This window comes from Tiliqua scincoides, chromosome 2, assembly GCF_035046505.1.
Source record: "Tiliqua scincoides isolate rTilSci1 chromosome 2, rTilSci1.hap2, whole genome shotgun sequence".
NCBI classification, from domain to species: Eukaryota; Metazoa; Chordata; class Lepidosauria; order Squamata; family Scincidae; genus Tiliqua; species Tiliqua scincoides.
In genome coordinates, this window is record NC_089822.1 from 147,431,866 (window position 1) to 147,456,170 (window position 24,305).

At 44.7% G+C, this 24,305-nt stretch overlaps 1 protein-coding gene across 1 annotated transcript in view; it reads right to left on the reverse strand.

Moving 5' to 3' along the window:
* Positions 1–10,127: 10,127 nt before the first annotated feature.
* Positions 10,128–24,305, reverse strand: part of LOC136638827 (zinc transporter ZIP11-like) — a 178,240-nt gene continuing 164,062 nt past the window's right edge. Inside the window, exons 6-7 of the mRNA XM_066612854.1 lie at positions 12,629–12,713; positions 10,128–10,233 (exon numbers count right to left, since the gene is read on the reverse strand). Coding sequence (XP_066468951.1) covers positions 10,128–10,233; positions 12,629–12,713 — 191 coding nt within the window. The remainder of the gene's footprint in view (positions 10,234–12,628; positions 12,714–24,305) is intronic.

Here is a 24,305-nt window from a genome sequence, read left to right on the forward strand (position 1 = left end):
GAAAAAATTCAAAGCAACTGCTTCCGCCAGTAAGGTCATGATCACTGTGTTTTGGGACTGTGAGGGCGTCATACTCATTGATGTGATGCCAAGAGGCAGCACCATTAATTCTGAAGCTTATGTGAAGACATTAACCAAACTCAAGAAGCGCTTCCAGCGACTTCGGCGCCATAACAACCCAGGTGAATGTTTGATTCAACATGATAACGCTCGGCCTCATACAAGTTTGAGGACTTCGGAACACATCACTAAACAGGGTTGGACTGTGTTACCCCATCCACCCTACAGCCCTGACCTAGCTCCCTCAGACTTCCACTTGTTTGGGCCATTAAAGGATGCCATTCGCAGAAGACATTTTGAGGATGACGAAGAGGTGATTCGCACAGTGCAGAAATGGCTTCGTGACCAGAACAAGGAGTGGTACCGACAGGGCATACATGCCCTTGTGTCTCACTGGAGGAAGGCCATAGAACTGGACGGAGATTACGTGGAAAAATAGGGAGTGTAGAAGAAACATCATTCTTTCTTGTGTGTAAGTTTCATTGTGTTCAATAAATAATTGTTGAAGAAAAAAAAATGTGGTGCATTACTTTCTGGGCAACCCCCTCCCCCCAATACAAATTATTTCATCTGGAACAATTTCAGCAAGACTCTGCATAGAATCAGAGTTGAAGGTCATCTAGTCCAACCCCATACCTGTAGCAGCCACTGACTAATCAATCCTAGTCCTCCAATCCCCTTGCTTCTCTCTTATGTCTGAGTCTCCAGTTTCAAGCTGGCTTTTCATTCATGCCTGTTTGAGGCTGTCAAGACAAGAGGGAGAGGCCATCAATGAGAACTATGGAAACTGGTATGAGTATAAAGAATAATAATATTTATATAATTTATATAATATTTCTGTGGGATCAAAGTACTTAACTGATTGGTATAATTTCATTAACCTCTGCAGGGTGCCTAACTCAATTTACAAAAATTTACATATATAAGGGATAAGTATCAGATCAAGTGTGATAATGCCAGAAGTGACTGTCAGTTGTCATTTGTTGCAGTGGCAGACTTTTGTTGGCATACAGTGGTTATCCAGGGGTGTACATACACATAAGAAAGCTGTTCTGCACTTGCAATATTTCACAAATACAGTACACAACTGTTATGGTAACACACGCTATGCATGAGCTAAAAACATTCACCCCACCAACTCTAAACCTCACCAGCTATCACTGCCCTTGACCACATATACCATAAGGAGCTTCATTTCCAATTGCTCCCTATAGAGACTGGGCAAGCCCCAGCTCACAAGTTCCACTGCGTGGGCAGACAACCCACTGCAATTTCTCTCCTAGAATTAACGTTATGCTCAAAGACGCTTTCTCTATTATCTCATTATGAGCTTTGCATTCATGCTAATATGATTTTTAATAGCTTTTTTAATAGCATGAAGCTACTCTACAAGGGATAGATTCAATGTCACAGAAACCTCGGATAGCAGTTTGCATGGCAACAACTGTAAAATACACCCTTTGCCTTCAGCTTTTAGTTTACGCTATGTCTGGGGAAGGGAAAGAAAGTAGAAAAGAACAAGTGAAGCTCACAGATCTTGCTGCAGGTGAGATCCATGAACCCTACTCCAGAAGTCCAGGACTTGCACATCTGGTTTCTCAATTTCTGTGCAACATACACAAACTGGGTGTCATTTTGATATACTTTGGTAAAGGGCAATTTCTAAAGACAGAATGGCTAAGGCTACAATTCCAAGTATAAACACATTCAGAGGCAGGGTGGGGACAAGGCTAATTGGCATACTCTCAACCCCTCCCATCATGTGATTCTGTGTGGAGTAACCTCTGAAGGGGACTGAAGTTCCACTGATTTCAATGGAACTGATACTATAATCCTATACATGTCTACTCAGAGAAGTCCCACTGTGACCAATGGAGCTTACTCCCAGGTAAGGAAACATAGGAGTACAACTGGCATATTTGAGATACCACAAGACACTTCTTTGTTTTTACTGTAACAGATTGCCACAGCTCCCTCTTTGAAATTAGGGAACACAGCATTTCTTACTTAGAAATGGACTTAATGACCTATCATTATATCTTAATTACCTTTTATAAACACATGCACAGAAAAAAATTGCCTCTGATATTTTCTGCTTAGCAGTTTAATATTAAGGTTTAAATACAAACTCATACTACAGATATTTGTAATTTTGTTTCAGAAATAAAATATTTGATTGACTATTAAGCATCTGTATCTTATAGAAACATATAATGTGGTAATGGAAACACAGTCTATGCCATTCATTCCAATATGTTTAATATGTGTCCAGGCATGTTATACGTTACCATCAAACTCTTATAATTGTTCAGCCTAATTAAAGTTCATGTAGCAATCATAATATGGCAAAATTGGCCACGGTTCACATAAACTCCATGGACATTACCCACCTTCTAGCACTTCAACACTCATTCTGGATAGGACCAAAATTAAAAGAAACAGAAAATGCGTGGCCAAACGTAGGAAATCATGTTAACTTGTTTTTCTCAACAAATAAAAATGTGATGTGTCAGCAGTACAGCCCTAGGACTGGTAAAAATCAATAGATGTTCCTCTTGAAGAGGTAGCTTCTTTGTTTCCCTGTCTTCTACTGCCCTAATTAAACTGCTTTCAGCAGAAGAGCTTAATGTGCTGAAGAATTCTGAAATGCAGCATTACGGTGGTGCAATATGACACACTGAACTGCCACCCTGACAGACCCCTGTGCTCCCTAGGCATCGTTTCCTGGCCTAACAGCAGTGCTGCATTGTGATGTGCTGGGCAGAACTTAACATAATCCATGCAAATGGAAACACTTAACAGAGAGACAGCACAGCATGATACATCCAACTTTCTCTACACAAATAAGAAAAACCCTGGCTCTGTTCTAAAGACCTCTAAAAATTCATGAAGTCTGGAGAGTAGGTGACATGTTGAGGGATTAAAGGGGGGCCAGCAACAACTGGTACAAATCGGGTTGCTACATTTTTAGTTGGATACACCTGCTGATTCCATTTCCACTGCACAGCGAACAAAGGCACAGCCATACCCTGACCTGAACAGGATCTGGCTACCCTACAAAGGTAACAAATGCAAGGTATGTGTGAGATATGTAAACCCATGTACATTTTGCCTTTTTTCCCCATTTAATGTACTACTTTGGGGTCAGCATAGTTGGCCAGCACAACTACAGCTAATCTCTCTTCTCTTTTTTCTCAGTTTCACAGATCTGTAGAACACACCCAACAGTCCCAAAATATGTACCTCTTTTTAAAAAAATATGGATCTGTTTCAGCTGACAATCTTATAATAAACCACACAGTTTATTATGCACATAGAACACAGTGTAGCTTCAGCACTTCTAAAGTATCTACTGGCGGCAGAGGAAATGGGAGATGTAACAGGAGAATAAAATACAGAACACTTTGGATGAACATGTTGATTTGTTGGTTGGAGGGAAGTTGCACATTGCTAAGCAGTTTCATTTTTTTTTTTAAACCAAGCAGCATTCCTTCAGTTTTGAAAAATCGACCAAGAACTGCAGAATCACAGTTGCTTCTATCTGACTGGTACAAACAGAAGTCTATGGCAAATGGCTTTAACCCCAGAGCGAGCCAAGCTGTGGCCTCGTGGCTGGAAATTAAGATTAAAACTCTTTCCCATTATTTTTCATCTTCTGTCTTCTCTGACATTTCCTCTTTCCACTACTCTCTTATCATTAAACAAAGGAATCCATGAGTAAAAAAAAACAGCAGCACCAAACAGCATGTCCCTGAAGCATCTCTGCATTGTTTTGAATGCTGTCCCTATGTACTTTCAAAATGATTGAGCTGATGCTGTGGAACAGTGTTTCTCAACCAGCAGTACGGGTACCACCAGTGGTGTCTGGTGGTACTCATGGGACCCTTGGACACCTGCAACCCAGCAGCAAGACTAGGAATGCGATACAGCAAACAGTGGTAGAAGGCTCAGCTTGATAGGCAGAACTCCAAAGCATGCTTTTCCATGCTTGAAAAAAGCCCTCCCTTCCACCCTGAGCCTTTAACTGGTATTAGTTGTGTCACATCTGGCCTCCCAACCCAGAAGTAACTGGTGATGGTGTCATTGCCAGTTACTTCCGGTGGTACGTGGAATAGCTGAACCATGTGAAGTGGTACAACAGAGAACAAATGTTGAGAAACACTGCTGTAGAGTTCTAATTCAAGTCTCATGTATTAGTTATGGGAGGACACATGTATCAAAAATACACACTGGCTCTCAGATTCTAAATATTTTGTACTGCATCCGTTTAGAAGAAACATATAAACAAGACCTATCTCATTTCACTGATTGGAATTATTTTGTATGTGTCATCTCTTGACAATACATCCAGTGGCATGTGGGATAATATTTATCAGAGGCAGTGACACTGAATACCATGACTCCCTGGGAATTTGCACATGCTAAACTACCCTGATTTGTACAACAGAAATTGTATATTTATTTAGAAATAGCTTAACCAGCCTTAAACTACCACAGTATTGGCAACCTTCAGTCTCGAAAGACTATGGTATCGCGCTCTGAAAGGTGGTTCTGGCACAGCGTCTAGTGTGGCTGAAAAGGCCAATCCGGGAGTGACAATCCCTTCCACACCGGGAGCAAGTGCAGTCTGTCCCTGGTCTGTCTCCCTGGCTATGGGCCTTCCTTCTTTGCCTCTTAGCCTCAGACTGTTGGCAAAGTGTCTCTTCAAACTGGGAAAGGCCATGCTGCACAGCCTGCCTCCAAGCGGGCCGCTCAGAGGCCAGGGTTTCCCACTTGTTGAGGTCCATCCCTAAGGCCTTCAGATCCCTCTTGCAGATGTCCTTGTATCGCAGCTGTGGTCTGCCTGTAGGGCGCTTTCCTTGCACGAGTTCTCCATAGAGGAGATCCTTTGGGATCCGGCCATCATCCATTCTCACGACATGACCAAGCCAACGCAGGCGTCTCTGTTTCAGCAGTGAATACATGCTAGGGATTCCAGCACGTTCCAGGACTGTGTTGTTTGGAACTTTGTCCTGCCAGGTGATGCCAAGGATGCGTCGGAGGCAGCGCATGTGGAAAGCGCTCAGTTTCCTCTCCTGTTGTGAGCGAAGAGTCCATGACTCGCTGCAGTACAGAAGTGTACTCAGGACGCAAGCTCTGTAGACCTGGATCTTGGTATGTTCCGTCAGCTTCTTGTTGGACCAGACTCTCTTTGTGAGTCTGGAAAACGTGGTAGCTGCTTTACCGATGCACTTGTTTAGCTCGGTATCGAGAGAATGAGTTTGTTTAGCTCGGTATCGATTTTCTTCGCTGTCCTGCTGAAGCAGGCCTTTGGAACTGCAACAGAAGGCATCTATCTCCGGACCAGATCAGACGGAAAGCTCTTCAACCTCTCCAGACTGAGAGCAAAATCCAAAGTCCAGCTGAAATGTCTGCGTGACTTCCTCTTTGCCGACGATGCAGCTGTCACTACCCACTCTGCCAAAGATCTCCAGCAGCTCATGGATCGTTTTAGCAAGGCCTGCCAAGATTTTGGACTGACAATCAGCCTGAAGAAAACACAGGTCATGGTTCAGGATGTGGACTCACCTCCCTGCATTACAATCTCTGAGCATGAACTGGAGGTTGTCCATGACTTTGTGTACCTTGGCTCAACGATCTCTGACACTCATTCTCTCGATACCGAGCTAAACAAGCGCATCAGTAAAGCAGCTACCACTACCACAGTAACATTGAAGAAAGTGACCAGGGGAAGCCTGGCAAGCCTGCTGATGTGGTTAGGCTTCCATGCCAGTTTTGTTGGTGCCGGGGGTACACATACTTCAGCAGGTCGTCTGATCCATAGATCAGCTTTCACTATAAGTACAGTAATGCACTTCTTATTGCAAACTGAGTGTGACAAAACACCAGAAGAGCTGCAAAGGCAACTACAGTCTAGTGTAAAAGCTAGAATGACTGCAATAATTCACCAAACCGACATCCATTTTCCTGTTGCTAAAATGCAGGTAGTTTGCTCCCTATTTTTGAAAACCTAACTACTATTTATTTTGTTCTCTGCTTGAAACACATTTTGTTTTACAAACAAGATCTTATTTTGAAGGGGGAACAAGAGTGAAAGGAGAGTAGGTTTCTCATGTTAAAAATGAGAACAGGCAGTGGTGTCACTGGGGGGTGAGCGGGTGCTGCAGGCTGCCCCGGGTGATGTGCGCGGGGGGGGGGGTGACACGCTAAAATCATGGTGGTTAGGAGTAATACCATCATGTTATATACCATTAGATGCAGAATTTCCAGCTGAATGCAATTTTAAAAGACAGAGTGAAATATCACTTTCTATCAAAAGTTATGGCCAAAAAATTGTAGAACAAAAAATGCATGGAGCCCGATGGAAAGTGAAATCATGTGTTTACTCGCAAGTAGGTGACCTTGCCTTAGTTCGTTGGAAAGGGCAAGCTGAATCCAACAACACCAGAATGGTCCTGATCCAATGAATGCAGCCCCAAAAAACACCTGAGAAGGAAGTCCCTCCCTCCAAGCAGATGAATGTATTGAGCCCTATGGAAAGTGAAACTAAGCCACACAGTCAACAAACGTGCCTTGGCTGGTTGTCAGGCCAGGCAAAGGGGAGTGTGAAGGCCCCAGAATGATCCTGATCTGATGGAACTGGAGCTCAACAAATGCTCCAGAAGGCAGTCTCCACCCCCCCCCCCAGATCAAAACAGAGGCTTCAGCTGATAAGGTGAACCTTTTTGAGACTTGCAAAGCCAGGTGGATCCTGACAGTGATCTGGTTTAAACAGAAGTTCTTCAATTGAACTGGGCACTGGGTAGGGCTGAAAACCTTACTGGTTTTGGAGGGGGGGGTGTTATTGCAGGCAGGCTACAGAGGAAATTCACTTGGTGGAACAGGGCTGGCTTCTGCTTATTTAAATATTTGTTTTACTTTAATTATTTACTTATTTATTTTAATTTGCCTGATTACGTCACTTCCACCATGACATCACTTCTGGTGGGTCTTGGACAGATTGTCATTCTAAAAAGTGGGTCCCAATGCTAAAAGTTTGAGAACTGCTACAATAAGGTGTTAGTAAGTTGACACCCTGGGGGGGGTGACACCACCAGTGACCAAAATCACTAAAGTCACAGTTTGGAGGAATAATACCATCATGTTGTATATCAATCAATGCATAATTTCATGCAGAGTATGTTCTATCTTTGTTCTAGCAAAAGGTACAGCCAAAAAACCAGTGGGGGGCGGAGTGATGGTACATCACCACGCCCACCACATAGGGTGTTGCCCCACCCACTGCATGGGGGGTGACGCACTGGCATCCCGCACCGAGTGACGCAAACCCTAGTGATGCCACTGAGAACAGATGCCAACATTTTCAATGAATACTGTATACTATTTGTGAGAATTTGGTCGCCATTCCTCTATAACCATGCACTTCTTTAACTATGACTTCTGATATCAGGATTAATTGTGCCCAACCTGTAGCAAAGTTAGCAGAAGCAGTCCTGCTATGAAGTATGGCAACTTTGCTTGATGGAAACTATAACTGGTTAGCTGAGGAAAAGCAATGAGCGTCTGCTCTGAGGCTTGTGCTCTTAAGGAAGTCATTGTAATGGGCAGCAATTAACTGGTACTCTGCATTGTTGATGAAGATATTAGAATAGCAATCTTCTTCCACATTTGGGTTAGAGGCCATATCCATGAGAGCATAGTGGGCCACATTGAAGTTCATATGTTGAAACAAAGCAGAAGGTTCTCTGACTACCAAAGGAGGAGAAGGGTTCAGCCTTGGCAGGAAAGAGAGGAGCCCTCCTCCCCAAACCTTCTGCCCCATCCCTGAGTGTAGTATTCCAGCACAAAAGGCAACGGTTGCCTGACCAGGATGGCATGGCTTGCAGTGCTCGGGACTCAGTTCATAGCCAGTAGGAGATTGCCATATGTGCTCAGCCTCCCTGGAGGGAGCTCCTTTCACTCTCAGCGGCAATTGGTTGGTTGACTTTCCCATATCCTTCCTGCACTGCCAGCGCTCCCTCCCTCACTCTGCCCAAGAGCTGACTAGAGCCTGGATCACAACACACAGAAAGAGCCAAGCCAGAGACTGTACCAAGCAGGAGTAGCCCAGTGCACCATGCAACTTGGGGCTGGGGAGAGGACTGGTGCACAGCCCCCCTGCCCAGCCAGGCACCAATCATGCTGCTAACACGCCAAAGTTGAAGAGTAGCTGGACAAGGAGGACAAGTGCCCACTCTTCCCTTGTCTTCCCCACCGCTTGCTTCCTTCCTTGGTACAAACCTCTCCCCATGCACAACATACTCTTTGCTTTTCCAGCAGGCAGGACTCATTACAACCCGCTCCATGCAGCCCTCCTTGACCCTCAGCACTGACACAGCCCCAACGTGGTGTGGTGTTGTTCCTCTTCTTGAGACCCAGGAAGTGGTTCTGTCTGTCACCCAAGTAACTTTGCAACATGTGCTTGTCAAGAAAGCAAAAGGCCTATGTGTCAGATGATTTCGGGTGGTTGGCTGGATTCAGCCCACGGGACATAGGTTGCTGAGCCCTGTATTAGATAATGAATTGCACCTCTTCTTCAAAGCCTAGCTGACAATGAAAATATGGCCATTAACGGGAAATAAATTCAAACCTCATCTTAACATATGTTTCTATTTTACATCGCAGACTAAGAGTGTTACTTGCTGAAACATCACCACAATTTTACCACAGTTCTGGCCTGAAGTATGCTCCGATCTTCTCAGAGTACACCTAGTCGCTCCAGCTTTCCTTCTACCACACAGTTAACATCTGCACAAGTACTGGTACAGTATTTCCCAGATGCCCCAGCAACAACAAGAACTAAAAGGATGACACTACTGGTACAGCAAAAGTGAGCTAATCATTGTTCTGGCAGACAGTCAATATGACATTCACAAGGAGCTTTAATTGTTGCAATGCTGTCTATTTGCCCAGATAGAACCGAAAGCTCAGTGCAGTCAAATATAACTGGCTTTAGATCATAATTTCATGGTGGTTTTAGAAAGCACATTTGTTCCACGGTGTTTGGACCTAAAATGCATAAATGTGACATCTAACATTATTCATGCTTTGCTGCCATTCATGCTTTTGTGGCTATATTTTACACTATGATATTTCCCTGCTGCTGAAAAGCAGCAGGCATTTGGTGCTTTCCCCAAAACCATATGGCCACCAATGGCACAGCTGATCTGAACTTTATGGGGTTTTTCTTCCATGTGCCATGCAACTGTGGAAAAGCATACCAGCTACCAAAACATGCAATGTCTGACTCCTTCTCAGTCATTAAAGTAACTCCACATGATAAATCCAAATATAAATGTCTTTTGAAGCATTATTTTGACCCCATATATAAGCAGAAACTCATTGATGGAAAAACCAAGCACCCCACTAAAAAGATTATCTTGGCAGTTGCCATGATTCAAGATATAGCATTAAAAACACAAGAAGATGGGAGGCTATCATGCAAAAACACTTGTCCCTGCTGGCTACAGCTCCTCAGGGATAATGTGATGCTTGCCAGTTTCACCTCACAGGGTTTTTGTTCAACAGTGAAGCAGTGCTTCATAATAAGAAGCATTAGCACTTGTCATGACAGGAGAGAAATTAACACCCTAAGATCTGAATATTTTCTCTGCTAAGTCTACAAGTAGCTACCGGGTCATTCATGTTTGGGGTGAAAAAAATTGTGGCAAAGTATAACATGAGTTGAGAGTGAGCCTTGAATGCGACACAGTTTCTTTCCTAATTTGAGCCACTTTCATGGAAAAAAACAAAAAAAGATATTTGCTAGATATACGGAGATATGCAACTGAGGTGGATTTTTAAGCGTTTTCATTTTGCATGTTACCAGACAAGAAGCTGCAATGAGAAAAAACAAAGCACACCTGCTAGGATAGAAGTTTGATTTTTTTTTTTTTTTAAAAAGAGGTATTTGTTGTCAGAAGGCTCTCTTTTTAATCATTTATTTTCTATCCCCCAGCCAGAGGAGGATGAGTCAGCCTGCAAAATGGCATTACAGCTCCCTCCCACGCAGCCCCACACGAATTCCGCTAAGAGGCAGCAGAAAAATCAAAATCCACTCGTTGATTTCCTTCACTCTTTGAAACATCACAAAGAGTCGTTTTGATAAATGCTGCACAGAAATACACCACAACTCTTTGAGAGGGAGAAAAATGTCAATATTAAAGCGCTAAATAATTAATAGTTTTTAAATGTTGCTCAGAAAAGAAATCTGTTTTGTTAGCTCAGAAAAGAAATCCTGTCCCTTTTTAGTGAACAGAAAAAAATGATCATGGCTTAAATTCTACTCCAGATAGCACCAGTGTGTACTCTGGGTGACACCAGTAAAATCAATAGCATTAGCCTAGAGTTACATTCCTGATAGAGCCTGGTCTTAGTAATGGAATAAATTTGCACAAAATGAACATGTAGTAGGAGGCATTAAAACTTTAATAGGAACTGCACACCAGGGAGCAATATAACTTAGCATATATGAGCAATAGCCCTAAATATTAGTAGAGCAATATTTCTACAAAGCCAAAGTTTCTTTTCATGTATGCAAATTGCACATAAAGACTCTATTTTGTTATCTGAAATGCTTTGCCACTGTACAGAAGATACAGCAGGGTTCTTACACATGAAAGACTGGGCAGGGAAATGCTCTATAAAGGGCACAGCAGAACGCCTGTCAATTGCTATTCAGACAAAATAGTGGGGTCCCCAAACAGCACGGAATACTAAACATAGCACCAGAGCAAGGCTCCAAGAGCTGATCTGTTTACAGCATTCTGGGCCTCCTGAAAACCCATGGGTACATTTTTAGGCAAGGTAATTAAGGAAATGAAAAACCTTAAAAACCAAAGATTGGTTGCTTGTAATGCTCAGCCACAATGAGCGTTTCTCCTTGCTATGGATCAGTTTATTTAGGAAGTCTTTTAACCACAGGTACAGTTCCTAAATGCACCTTACATATTTCATTACCTTAAAATGCATAGTATAAATGCAAACGCTGGATGGAGAGACTGGAAGATTAAACACAAACTGATAGTGGGAGTTAAAAGGAAGAAAACTAATGTGATATTGAGGCTAGAGCATCAAGCTTGGATGTGGGACACCCAAACTGAAACATTCCACTGTTTTAAGGAGCTGACTGGACAGCCTTGTACGTATATCATTATCCTTCAGCCCACACTATACCCAATGTGAAAGCAGTCGTTTGATGGCAACCTTTAGGAAGACACTCAATATCCATCCTCGTTCTGCAGATGAAGGAGTGCGAACAAACACATACCAAGGACAGACAGTTAAGATAAAATATTGCTTTGAAATCAATTTTCCAATCAGATCTCAAATAAAAACTCTACTCTGCAGCAGAGAGTGGATGCCTATACAGCAGTGGTTTTCAAACTCTCCAGGAGAGTTTGAGCCACTGTAAGTTCTTGCGGGGGCGGGGGGAGGCAGCAGGGGACAGCAGGGGCTTGGGAGCACTTACCCAAGCCTCCTGCAGCCTCCCCAGGGTGCGGGGAACCCGGTGCAAACCTTTATTAGAGCTCCCTGCAGCAGTGAACGTGAAAGCGGAGCAATCGTGCTCTGCCTTCACTAAAGCGGACGCGGAGTGCGATTGCTCCACTTTCACTGCTGCGGGGAGCCCTAACATAGGTTTGCACCAGGCTCCCCGCACCCTGGGGAGGCTGCAGGAGGCGTGGGTAAGTGCTCCCAAAATACAACAAAAGGAAAATACCAATCAAATTATCCTTCAGCAGTACCCAGGACTACTGAAGGCAATCAACCCTTTGCACTATTACAACTGCTTTCTGGTCTTTGAAGAGAGAACTTAGCTTTACTCTGCTTCTTAATGTGCCTTGAGGGCCATATGTTATCAAATAGTAACACCTGCCTCAGAGAATATCGCTATTCTTTAGCTCTATGGGAGGGAAGGAATCAGAGCTTAAAATATGACTGCAAAGCCTCTTAAAGGAGTAGCAGATGGCTATTAATATATTTGAGTTTAATACTTGCTAGCTAATGAAGCCCCTTAAAGATATACATTTAGAAAAAGCTTTCACAGCAAATTGCATGATGAAAAATCACCAAACTACCCTTTCGTTTCAAAAAGCCGCTTCTTCCCCACAGAAGATATCAGAAGCGCATTATACTCCATTCACCGTTTGTGCTTTTGAGCCATGATCTCAAGCACGCAAGTACTCATGGACACATAGGACTGAGACTGCTACCTCAGGTTTTGAAGGTTGGTCTAGGAATGCCAGTCTGAGTGCAACCACACAGCTTCTTCTGTCTGCAGTTGCCGCCAAAAAACACTCTGCCTGCTCCAAGTTCCAGCCCTGGCAACACACACACACACACACACACACAAAGGAAGTCCATGTGATTATGGTCAGCATGCACCTGAACTTTAACTGAATTGGCTCTTAGCATACTATCTCACACACACGCACAAACAAAATTAATCCACAAGCAGAGATGTCGGGGTGGATCAACAGCTGGGGCACATGCTGAAGGTTTGGGTCCACATATGGGCCCACAGCAGTACCTGATCAACTCCTCACACAGCAAGGCCTCACTACTGCCAATATTTGTCACTTGCCTCTGGCAATCCACAGCCACAGGAGTGCTTGCTAGGCAAACATGGGGAAGAAGTTTTAGGAGAAGGCATCTGTCTTCTTTCCCCAGTGCCATTTTACAACTCCCAGATGTCCTGTTGTCCTGTTTCCCAATACTGCCTCAGGGGCTGGGGCATCTGGGAACTATTTAACGGCACCAGGGAATGAAAGTTAAGTGCTCCTACTTGCCACCTCCCCATCTGCCAGTATGCCTGCCCAATGGATTACCAGGAGGCAGTGGGGAACAGAAATAGCAGTGGGCTGTTCTCCTCTTCACTCAGTGTAATTGTACAAATCCTGCTGCCATTGCTGCCATCCCCTGGTAAGCCAACCAAAGTTCCCAATCCCAATGGGGAAGCTTACCAGAAAATGGTGGGGAGCTAGAGGAAGCAGAAGGTGCAAGCCCACTGTCTGGCTCCTGATCACAGTGGGTGGGTGGGTGGGTGGGGGAAGGTGGCATGTGTAGGTGCTTTCCCAAGCACGAGGGAGCACACCACTGAGAGACCTCTCAGATTTTTTGCCCTAGGCCACTCCAAAAGTTGGACTCACACAGAACAATGAACTGAAAGCCAATACAGATCCAGCCTCTTTATACACTAATTTTTTATACTCGGATTTGACTCAACATGAATGGCCACTGAGAATGAGAAGGAATATGCTGATCCCTGGAGAAGGGGAAAATGCATCCCTATGAAATCAGTTTAAAAAATTGAAGAGTCCTTTAACAATAGCCTCCTTAATGGGGGGGGGCAGCTGGTTGACAATCCATCATTCCTTTTCTCTCTAGGCGACCCCCCCCTTTCCCCTGAGTATGTGAAAGAAAGGTGATCACTTTGAATTGGTGAAGGGAGGGACTAAGAGAAACGCCTTTGTAAGCCCTTGGAGGAGGACTGATTGATGGATTGTCTTCTTAATGACTCTTTTCTTACATCACAAAGGTCAGCAAGGCTGTTTTTAAGCCACCAGAGCAAGGGAACTTTGTTTTTTAAATGGATTTGCTTTCGTTCTGGGAACGGACCCCATGCGAATAATGAGGTTCAACCTGTATACAAATAGCTTACTGCAGTGGTTCTCAAATTGGTGGGTCGTGACCCACCAGTTCGTGTAAAGGTCCCCCGTACCTTTAAGGGGCAGGGGAAGGGAAGAGGCAGGGGAGAGATCCCCAGGATCACGTCCATATGGGGGGCAAGGGGGGATGCTTTGTACTTACATTATGTAGGCAGGGCTGCTCAGCTTTGCTTTGCTCCTGCTGTTTCCAAACTTTCCAAGCCTCAGGGAGCGCTGCAGAGGGCTCCCCGCACCTCCTGCAGCCTGCTGCAGCTCTGCCTTCATAAAGTAAGTCCAAAACACCCCCCCTCACTGACACGATCCTAGGGATCGCATCGCTGCCCTAGCCCCTCCCCCACAAAGACTTACTGAAGGAATAAACCTCCCTCAAAGTTTGAGAACCACTGGCTTACTGAACATCCAATACAATCACATTGATTAATTTGTGCTTGCTTCTTGGGGTAGAACTCGGCACTGGTCTTGTGCTTTCCAGTGAATTCAACCCTTTATGGGGCAAAGAATCTTATGACTGAGCCCTTTCAGCCAGAGGCCTGAAGGACTTCTAAAAGAAGACTTTGTGCTCAGAAAAGTGGGAGGAATCCAGAGATTTGATCAAAACAACCTGCAATTCTTGCCATGAGAGAAGCAAAATTTTGTGTGGGAATGGAAAAATAAAGTGGAAGATCTCATCCAAAACATTCACAGCAGCAGGAAGAAACATATAAGAGTCCAAACAGAGAACTCCATGTGCTGGGTACAGCAACACATGCAGAACAAAACAGAGTGACAAGCTCATGCGACAGCTTAATATTTGCAACAGGGAAGATTGAAGAGAAGGAGGGACAGGGAGCTTTTCCCAGAAAGGGCATGGACTGAAGTTGCGTGGGGGAGGGGGTCTAAAGCCTAAATGTCTAAAAACCCACAAGGAAATCAGCCTTTCCCAGAAACATAGTGCAAGTTTGGATACAAAAACCATGCAGGTTTCCGTATCCGTGAGCTTTTCCCCCCACAGAATAAGCCAAGTACCCTTCTTACTTCTTAGAACCAAGGTTGGAAACTCACGTGGTTGTCTGATATCCATGGGTTTCAAGGTCTCAGAAGAGGTGAGACAAAGGATGATTGACGGTGCTGGAGGAGCAAGGCTTTTTCTGTGGATAAATGCCAGATTGGAGCAAATGTACAGTTGCAAACCCCACATGGGTTGACAAATGTAGTTACACATGGATGTGATTTATCACAAATGTACTACATGTTTGGTCAGGCCCTTAAATACAGAGCAGCAAAATAATCAACTTCATAGTATAGAGTAACCACATGGGTACATTTAATTAGAGAAAGGTATTCTTCAACTTTGCTAAGAAATTCTAATTTGGTGGCTTCATGTTGGAGTCTTGCTTTGAAAATGTTTTATGGTAACCCAGTGACTTTAAGTCAGGACATTCCAACCTTTTTGGGGGGAGGATTCTTTCCTCAAATGATTTTCTAAGTTCCATCTTTTGTAGGTACCACTTTTGCAACTGCTAACACTAACCCAAGAGGTAACAGCTGGCTATGCACAAGAGTAGGCAGCTTGCCCCAGTTAGAAATTCACTCTTCCCCTCCACCTCCAGTCAGTTTCTCTTTGGAAGGGCCAGGCAGCTGCATGGTCACATCTTGATCATTACTGCAACATTACACTTCATACCTACCACTTCCATTTCTAGCACAGTCAGGCATGGCAGGGCAGTGCCACTCAGTCATCATGACCTACCACACTATGAACTATTCCTAGTGGGGTAGCAGTAATAGTACTGCTTCAAACATTGCTTTAAGAATAGCAACAAAACATTCCCAAAGGAACGAAATATTTCCGTTTTCCGAATGTTGCTATTATGTCTGATCTGTGCCCATTTACTGTATTTTTCGCTCCATAAGACACACCTGACCATAAGACACACCTAGTTTTTAGAGGAGGAAAACAGGAAAAAAAATATTCTGAACCAAATAGTGTAATAAAATGTTTAATAAACTATAACAGAATAACATTGGAACCATGTAAAGTGAACAGCAGTCAACAGTGGCATTAAGAACCATTATCACCGTCATTAACAAATGGAGAGACTTAAAGGTTTGAGTACTCTAGTTTTCTGGAAACCCCAAGAACTCAGAATTTATAAAGCTCACAAAAGCAGGTGCACACAAATAGGGGATCACATTATCTTTCTGCTACAATGATGTTCTGCCAAATTCCAATACACTGGGCCTTGTGCCCGCTTAAGGCTGATCAGTCCCCCTTGTGCAACTCACCAGTGCAGCAAGCAAAAGTGAGTCCAGTTCCAGTCCACAGATGCCAAGTAAATCAGTCCAATCAATCAGAGTTGCCAAATCAGAGTCCAGAGCCAATAAGCCAAATTACAGTCCAAGGTCAGGTTCCAGGTATGGTAGGTCAGTCAAATCCGTCAGGGTATCCAAGTCCAGTCACAATCCACAGTCAGATTCCAAATTCAATAAAGTCAGTCAGTCTCCTCTCCTACCTCCAACCTGCACTCCTTCAAAACCCACAAACCCTTTCTGCCTCAGGTACTCCTTATATCCCTGAGGGCCCTATTGCCTTCCAGTGGCTGCAGCTGTGCAGCACACTCTGCTGGATGCCCAGGCCTTACCCTCAAAGGGGCCACTGCTGACACCACATCTACCTCCTTGCCAGTTCCCATACAATACAATACAAATGAACAAGTGGAAAGTCCAACCACAACTTGAATTCTCAAGACACAACAAACCTCTGGATTTATGGTGAGAACCGAGCCTTACCTGGGGCTTGTGCAATAAGCAAACACTGGCTTTCTGACCAAGGAGACAGTTTTTTCTTTGTGATGGGGGGGGGGCTTACATTCAGATGCTGGATGAGGTGAGTGAAAGCACCCCTCCCCCGCTGTGTGAGTGTGGGGGGGCAGAGCATCTGTGTGTGTAAGAGAAGGGGGCAGCCTGTGTGTGTGAGAGAGGGGGGAAAGTGTTTGTGTTGCAGAGAAGTTGTGATGCTCCAGGCTTGGGGTGGGGGGAAAGAGAGTCTGTGATGCTCCAGGCTTGGGGGGGGGAGAGAGAGGCTTTCCTGGGAGTAAGCCCCCCTGACTCTAATGGGACTTACTTCATTTTTTTTTTAAATAATGCTTTATTTATTTATTCGTGAGATCTATGAAGGCTATAAAGAGTGGCTGTCGTTGTTCCCTGCATTTCTCCTGCAGTTGTCTAAAGGAGAATACCATATCAGTGGTGGACCTGTTGGCTCGGAATCCACACTGTGATTCTGGATAAACGCTCTCTGCAAGTACCTGGAGCCTCTTTAGTGCAACTCGGGCAAACAACTTTCCTACAACGCTAAGGAGAGAGATGCCACGGTAGTTGTTGCAGTCACCCCTGTCGCCTTTGTTCTTGTACAGCGTGATGATGTTTGCATCCCTCATGTCTTGAGGTACTCCACCTTCTCTCCAGCAGAGACAAAGGATTTCATGCAGCTCAGTGATGATGATCTCTTTGCAGCACTTTAGGACTTCAGCAGGGATGCTGTCTTTTCCAGGTGCCTTGCCAAAGGCAAGGGAGTCCAGGGCCACGTGAAGTTCTTCTAGGGTTGGTTCACTGTCAAGCTCCTCCAGCACAGGCAGGCACTCAATGTTGTTCAGCGCTTCTTCGGTGACTACATTTTCTCTGGAATATAGCTCAGAGTAGTGCTGCACCCAGCGTTCCATCTGCTGCGCCCGATCCTGGATGACCTCACCTGTTGCAGATTTCAGAGGGGCAATTTTCTTCTGTGTTGGACCTAGGGCCTGCTTGATACCATCATACATCCCCTTGATGTTGCCCGTGTCAGCTGCTATCTGTATCTCGGAACAGAGCTGGAGCCAGTAGTCGTTAGCACATCTCCTGGCAGTCTGCTGGACTTTGCTGCGAGCACCTCGGAGGACCTGCAGGTTGCGCTCACTGGGACAGGCCTTGTATGCTGCTTGAGCTCTCCTCTTTTCCTCAACCAGTTGACTGGTGTCAACTCCTCAGAGTGGGCTTCAAACCAGTCTGCTGTCTTGTTGGTCTTCTTGCCAAATATGGACAAGGCGGTGTTGTAAACGGCATTCTTGAAATGTTCCCATCTGTTGGATGCGTTTGCATCGACCGGGCCTGGAAGAGATTCCTCAAGTGCTCGTGCAAATTCCTCCACTTTTCTCTGATCCCGGGTCTTGCTCGTATCAATGCGAGGTCTTCCTTCCCTTTTCGTGTGATACAGTCGCTTTGTTTGCAGTTTCACTCTGCTGCACACCAGCGAGTGGTCGGTGTCACAGGCAGCACCCTGATAGCTGCGTGTGATCTTGATGCTGGGAAGGCTGGAGCGTCTGGTGAGAATCAGGTCGAGCTGGTGCCAGTGCTTTGATCTTGGGTGTCTCCAAGAGACTCTATGTTGGGGCTTCGTGTTGAAGAACGTGTTGCTGACACAGAGATCGTGATGACAGCAAAACTCTAGCAGGCGTTGTCCATTTTCGTTCATCTTCCCAGTGCCGAACTGACCTAAGCAAGTGGGCCACGAACTGTTATCAGCACCAACTCTAGCGTTGAAATCGCCGAGGATGAACAATGGCTCTTTTACGGGGATCTTCTTGATAGTGGTGGCCAGGTCATCATAAAATTTGTCTTTGGCTTCTGCTGGAGACGACAGAGTCGGTGCATAAGCACTGATGAGAGTGACAGGTCCTGCTGATGACTGGAGCTGCAGCGACAAAATTCTTTCACTTCCCACAGTAGGTGGGATGATGGATTTCAGCAGGGTATTTCTGACCGCAAAGCCAACACCATGTTCCCTGGTTTCGTTTGGTGGTTTTCCCTGCCAGAAGAATGAGAAATTTCGCTCCTTGACAGATCCAGAATCTGGCAGCCTTGTCTCTTGAAGGGTGACAATGTCCATCTGCAGTCTGCTCAGCTCCATGTCGATGACAGCTGTTTTGCGTGCATCGTCTATTGCTTGCAGGTCATCAGAGAAGCCAGGTGTCATTGTCCTTACATTCCAGGTGCCCAGCTTTAAGGCAGGAGTTTTCTGTTTTCTATTGCATGGTGCAGAGTTGTCGATCCGCTTGTCGGTTTTCACCCTAAACCCCACGCACCCCGTGAGGTTAACGGACCGTGGCGAGGCAACACCTTACTGGCTGGGGACTGCCCAGCTTAAGGCGGGCGGTAGCTGCCCAATGAGATGCAATGATCTCTCCCACCGTCGGAAGCAGCCCCTGGCGTCATGCCCTACGCCAATCGAGCAAAGACTTATAACCGGTAACTGCTGCTTCCCGTGTTGTGCCGACGCCGTATGGTGAAGTTGGAGTGTCCTCTCCAGTGCGCGAAGCCTGGGTAAAGAAGGTATGGAGGATAGGCTGTTACCCATGCAGCAAATCCCCCCTCTCCACGTCGCTGGAATGATCCAATGGAAAGGCAGTAACCAATACGGTTGGTTCCAGCGGCGTCGCAGGAGTTGCCAGAACATGACTGTGTGCAGCCACGAACCGCCTGAGGGACTCCGGCTCCTGATTTTGCCTCGAGGTTGACTCCTGAAGCCTTTTCCACAACTGCATGTAGCCACAAGGCAGTGGAGGTTTGGAATCAGAGTTTTCCTTCTCTTAGATGGAAAACCCTCTCCTGCCCCTCCCCCTGCATCCCGTCTGCCTCACCACTGCTCCCTGTTCAACTTCCTGATACACACAAACCCCTCTCCTGCCCCTCCCCCTGCATCCCGTTTGCCTCACCACTGCTCCCTGTTCAACTTCCTGATGCACACAAACCCCTCTCCTGCCCCTTCCCCCTGCATCCCGTCTGCCACGAAGGCTTTCGACCTGGTAAGCAGGGATGGCCTCTTCAAGATTCTCCCCAAGATTGGATGTCCACCCAGGCTCCTCAGCATCATCAGATCCTTCCACAAGGACATGAAGGGCACTGTTGTCTTTGATGGCTCCACATCACACCCCTTTGACATCCGAAGCGGCGTGAAGCAGGGCTGTGTTCTTGCACCAACCTTGTTTGGGATCTTCTTCGCTGTCCTGCTGAAGCAGGCCTTTGGAACTACAACAGAAGGCATCTATCTCCGGACCAGATCAGATGGAAAGCTCTTCAACCTCTCCAGACTGAGAGCAAAGTCCAAAGTCCAGCTGAAATGCCTGCGTGACTTCCTCTTTGCCGACGATGCAGCTGCCACTACCCACCCTGCCAAAGATCTCCAGCAGCTCATGGATCATTTTAGCAAGGCCTGCCAAGATTTTGGACTGACAATCAGCCTGAAGAAAACACAGGTCATGGTTCAGGATGTGGACTCACCTCCCTGCATTACAATCTCTGAGCATGAACTGGAGGTTGTCCATGACTTTGTGTACCTTGGCTCAACGATCTCCGACACTCTTTCTCTCGATACCGAGCTAAACAAGCGCATCGGTAAAGCAGCTACCACGTTTTCCAGACTCACAAAGAGAGTCTGGTCCAACAAGAAGCTGACGGAACATACCAAGATCCAGGTCTACAGAGCTTGCGTCCTGAGTACACTTCTGTACTGCAGCGAGTCATGGACTCTTCGCTCACAACAGGAGAGGAAACTGAGCGCTTTCCACATGCGCTGCCTCCGACGCATCCTCGGCATCACCTGGCAGGACAAAGTTCCAAACAACACAGTCCTGGAACGTGCTGGAATCCCTAGCATGTATTCACTGCTGAAACAGAGACGCCTGCGTTGGCTTGGTCATGTCGTGAGAATGGATGATGGTCGGATCCCAAAGGATCTCCTCTATGGAGAACTCGTGCAAGGAAAGCGCCCTACAGGTAGACCACAGCTGCGATACAAGGACATCTGCAAGAGGGATCTGAAGGCCTTAGGGATGGACCTCAACAAGTGGGAAACCCTGGCCTCTGAGCGGCCCGCTTGGAGGCAGGCTGTGCAGCATGGCCTTTCCCAGTTTGAAGAGACACTTTGCCAACAGTCTGAGGCTAAGAGGCAAAGAAGGAAGGCCCATAGCCAGGGAGACAGACCAGGGACAGACTGCACTTGCTCCCGGTGTGGAAGGGATTGTCACTCCCGGATTGGCCTTTTCAGCCACACTAGACGCTGTGCCAGAACCATCTTTCAGAGCGCGATACCATAGTCTTTCGAGACTGAAGGTTGCCAATACAAATTTATTTATTACAGATACAGGTAAGGAAAATTGGATAGACTTAGTGCTAGGACTACATAGGTTACACACGAGGGTGGTGGCCATCAATTACAACAAACATTAATCCAAACGAAATTAATAATCAATACAAAAATTATCATATTCTTTAACCCAACTGGTTAGTACTTTAACATTCCATATTTTTCCTCTAACCTTATCTATCCCATCATAAAAAAACACTTCAGACTTTTACTTATACACTCTTCTTACCACTAAACTAATCTCTAAAATAAAATCTTTTATCTAATTCTTAATTTCTAATATAACATCTAAAAAAAAGTCTCCGATTACAATGGTATTACCTCCTTCAATATCTCTTATAACACGTTATACATCATTTTCCATAACTATCCAATCAAAAAAGGCTTCAAATTTTTACTTATAGACTCTTCTTACCACTAAACTAACCTCTAAAATACAATCTCCTATCTGATTCTTAATTTCTAATATCACATCTAAAAAACAAATATCTCCAATTACAATAATATTATACTTCACTTATCCACCACATATTTATTAACCCAAAATACAGGTTTAATATTTTCTCCAAAATAAATTGACATCTATAATTTCTTTTATTTACCTTCTTTTTTATAAAATAACCCTTTTATTTGTCTTAATACCACTATAATTTACACCATACTTATATTCCAAAATTACAATTCCATCTAATTTATTTCATATATTTACCACTTTAATTTTCACAATACTTATATTCCAAATTCCCTTTTCATCCACTTTAGTTTAATCTAATTAATAAAATATTTATCTTAATACCACTTAATTTCCGAAATATTTATATTTCAAATTTTCATTTGCATCTATTTTAATTTAATATATTAAAAAAAATTCTATTTATTATTCAACCATTTTGCCCTTCTTCTTATTGTTTACTTTGTACTCTATCTTATTGGTGTTCCCTCTTAGTCCTCCTACTGGTTCTTCCACTTCTTCTTTTTCTTCTTAAGTCCCCCCTCTGTTTTTCTTTCTTCTTTTTCATTCTGTTATTCTTGAATTCAATCCATAAATTCTTCCTCTTCTTGAGACAGCTTGCTCTCTGGACATTTCATCTTTTTTCTTCCTTAAGATTCTCAGTTATTATGATAATTGCTTCTTCCATCTCGTGTCCCATTTCAAAATACTCCACTTCTTTAACTTCACCCGACATCTGATCCATTCTTTTTTCTTCTCTATTGTTTATAATCTGTTCCCGTGAGTTTACAAGGGAGGAGCTTATTTGCCCAATTTGTTCAGAGAGTTCTCTGACTTGTTGCTCCATTTCTCTTCTAAAATCCATCAGAAAGTCCACCAACAAGGCCTGGCTTTCACGATCATCTTTTAGATTTTCAAAAGCCATTTTTATCAACACCAACTCGAGCCACTTCCTGCAGGGCTACTTTCTAATTTTGTATCCAGGGCTACTTTCCAGATTTTTATATCCAAAATAGTCAATCAAATCCACAATCAGGTTAGTATGCCTTTAAATGACCAAAAGAAGAAAAAATAATTCAAGCCTCTTGCTGAGAAACCGAAACCAAAAGTAGCCATGTCCAGGCTTTTTGCTGGGAAAATGAAGGTAAACTTTATTTCCTTCGTTGAAGATTACTTATTTATTTCTCTTCGGTACATACCATTAAAAAAAATATAATCTTGCACTTACTCCAGCAGGGGAAATACCAATTCACCTATTCCCCCCCTGGGTGGCTAACGGCCAGCGTGAATAATCTTGAAATATCTCCTCCTCCTCCAGACTTCTTACTTACAGTTCTCAGTAAAACTTTTTAACGAACCAAGTTCACTCACTCTTAATAGCTTTTCTCGCTGCGATGTTGTTGTATCTAGGCCGTGGGAGGACGGATTTTCAGCTTTCCGAGCTTCTCAAAGATGGCACCCGGGATAGATATGCTTCAGCACAGAGCAAAACAGAGATAAATCCTTGAAATTGCCTGTTTCTAAGGACCCCCCCGTTCAAGCTCTCAGCTCTTCGTACCATCTTCCTGGCACCGAAGCGTGCCTTAGTTGTTTAGGCACATGAAAACATATCTATTTCGCAGTCTCTTCGGGAACCCCCAAAGTTCACTGCAACTTCGCTGAAAGTTAGCTCCGCCCCCGGGACTTACTTCAGAGTAGGCATGCACAGGATTGCTCAGCGAGACTGCCACCCCACCCACGCTTTCCTGGGAGTGAGCCCCAGTGACTCTGAGACTTACTTCTGAGTAGACATGCGGGCTTGCGAGGCTCAGGCTCTGGTGGGCTGTGGCGCCTTGGAGCCCTGCTCATCGCCCTCGCGCTCCGTCCGGCGCTGCTATAGTCCACGCGGGCGCTGAGGGAAGGCAGGAGCCCCCCCGGCCAGCTCAGCCTCTGACTGCCTGGGGAAGCCGAGCAGAGCAGAGCGGGCAGGGGGTGGGGCCGGGGCCGGGGGCAGAGTTTTTTGTTGTTGTTGTTGTTGTTTTGCAGTATTCGCTCCATAAGACGCACACACTTTTCCCCCCACTTTCTGGGGGGGGGGAAGTGCGTCTTATGGAGCGAAAAATACGGTACTATTTTTGCTTAAAAACTAATCTGTTTGACCCATGAGAACAATAGAAGGGTACTGTTGGCAGGGAGCAAAATATATAACATTGAAGGATATGAAGATGAATCCAGCCTTGATCATTAGTAGGACCTTATAAGTATTACCTGTGATACAGAGACAGAACAGACATCAGAATATACCACAGGGGCTTAGTTGCTGGGCTTGTGTTTCCATTTGAAGATCCATCATTTCAGGTGAGCAGCTGTTTCAGGATGGGGGCGGCAATCAAGGACAAATCCAGCATCCAAGGTTGGTGAGATAAGGTATCATTTGCAATTATGTGCTATAGATTCTTGGTAGTAATGTTTAAAAAAAAAAAGAGCTGAAAAAAGGAACATTTGTCCTCCTTCAGATTATGCATTACAGTGCATTACATTCAGATCTAAAAACGATACCCAGTTTTTTCAGTGCAGATTAGAGAGAGTAAATTCAGAACAAAGGACTGTAGAAATTAGTCAGCGGGTACTAGCCAATGTCCTCCCAAATGTGAATACAGTTTTAATAGACAAACAGCTGAACCCTATACAAGTTTATTCCAAATAAGTTCCACTGTGTTCAAAGGCACTCTCAAGTGTAAATAGACACTTCAATGGCATTTGCTCTCAAGTGTCCATACTTTTCTAACAGCAAGTCCCATTAAAGACAATGGATACACAAGCATAGGATTGTGCTCTTATTCCATATGTTCTAGACCAGTGTTTCTCAAGGTTTGTCCTCCACCATAACACTTCACATGTTCCATCTATTCAAAGTACCACTGGAAGTAACTGGCGATGACATCATTGC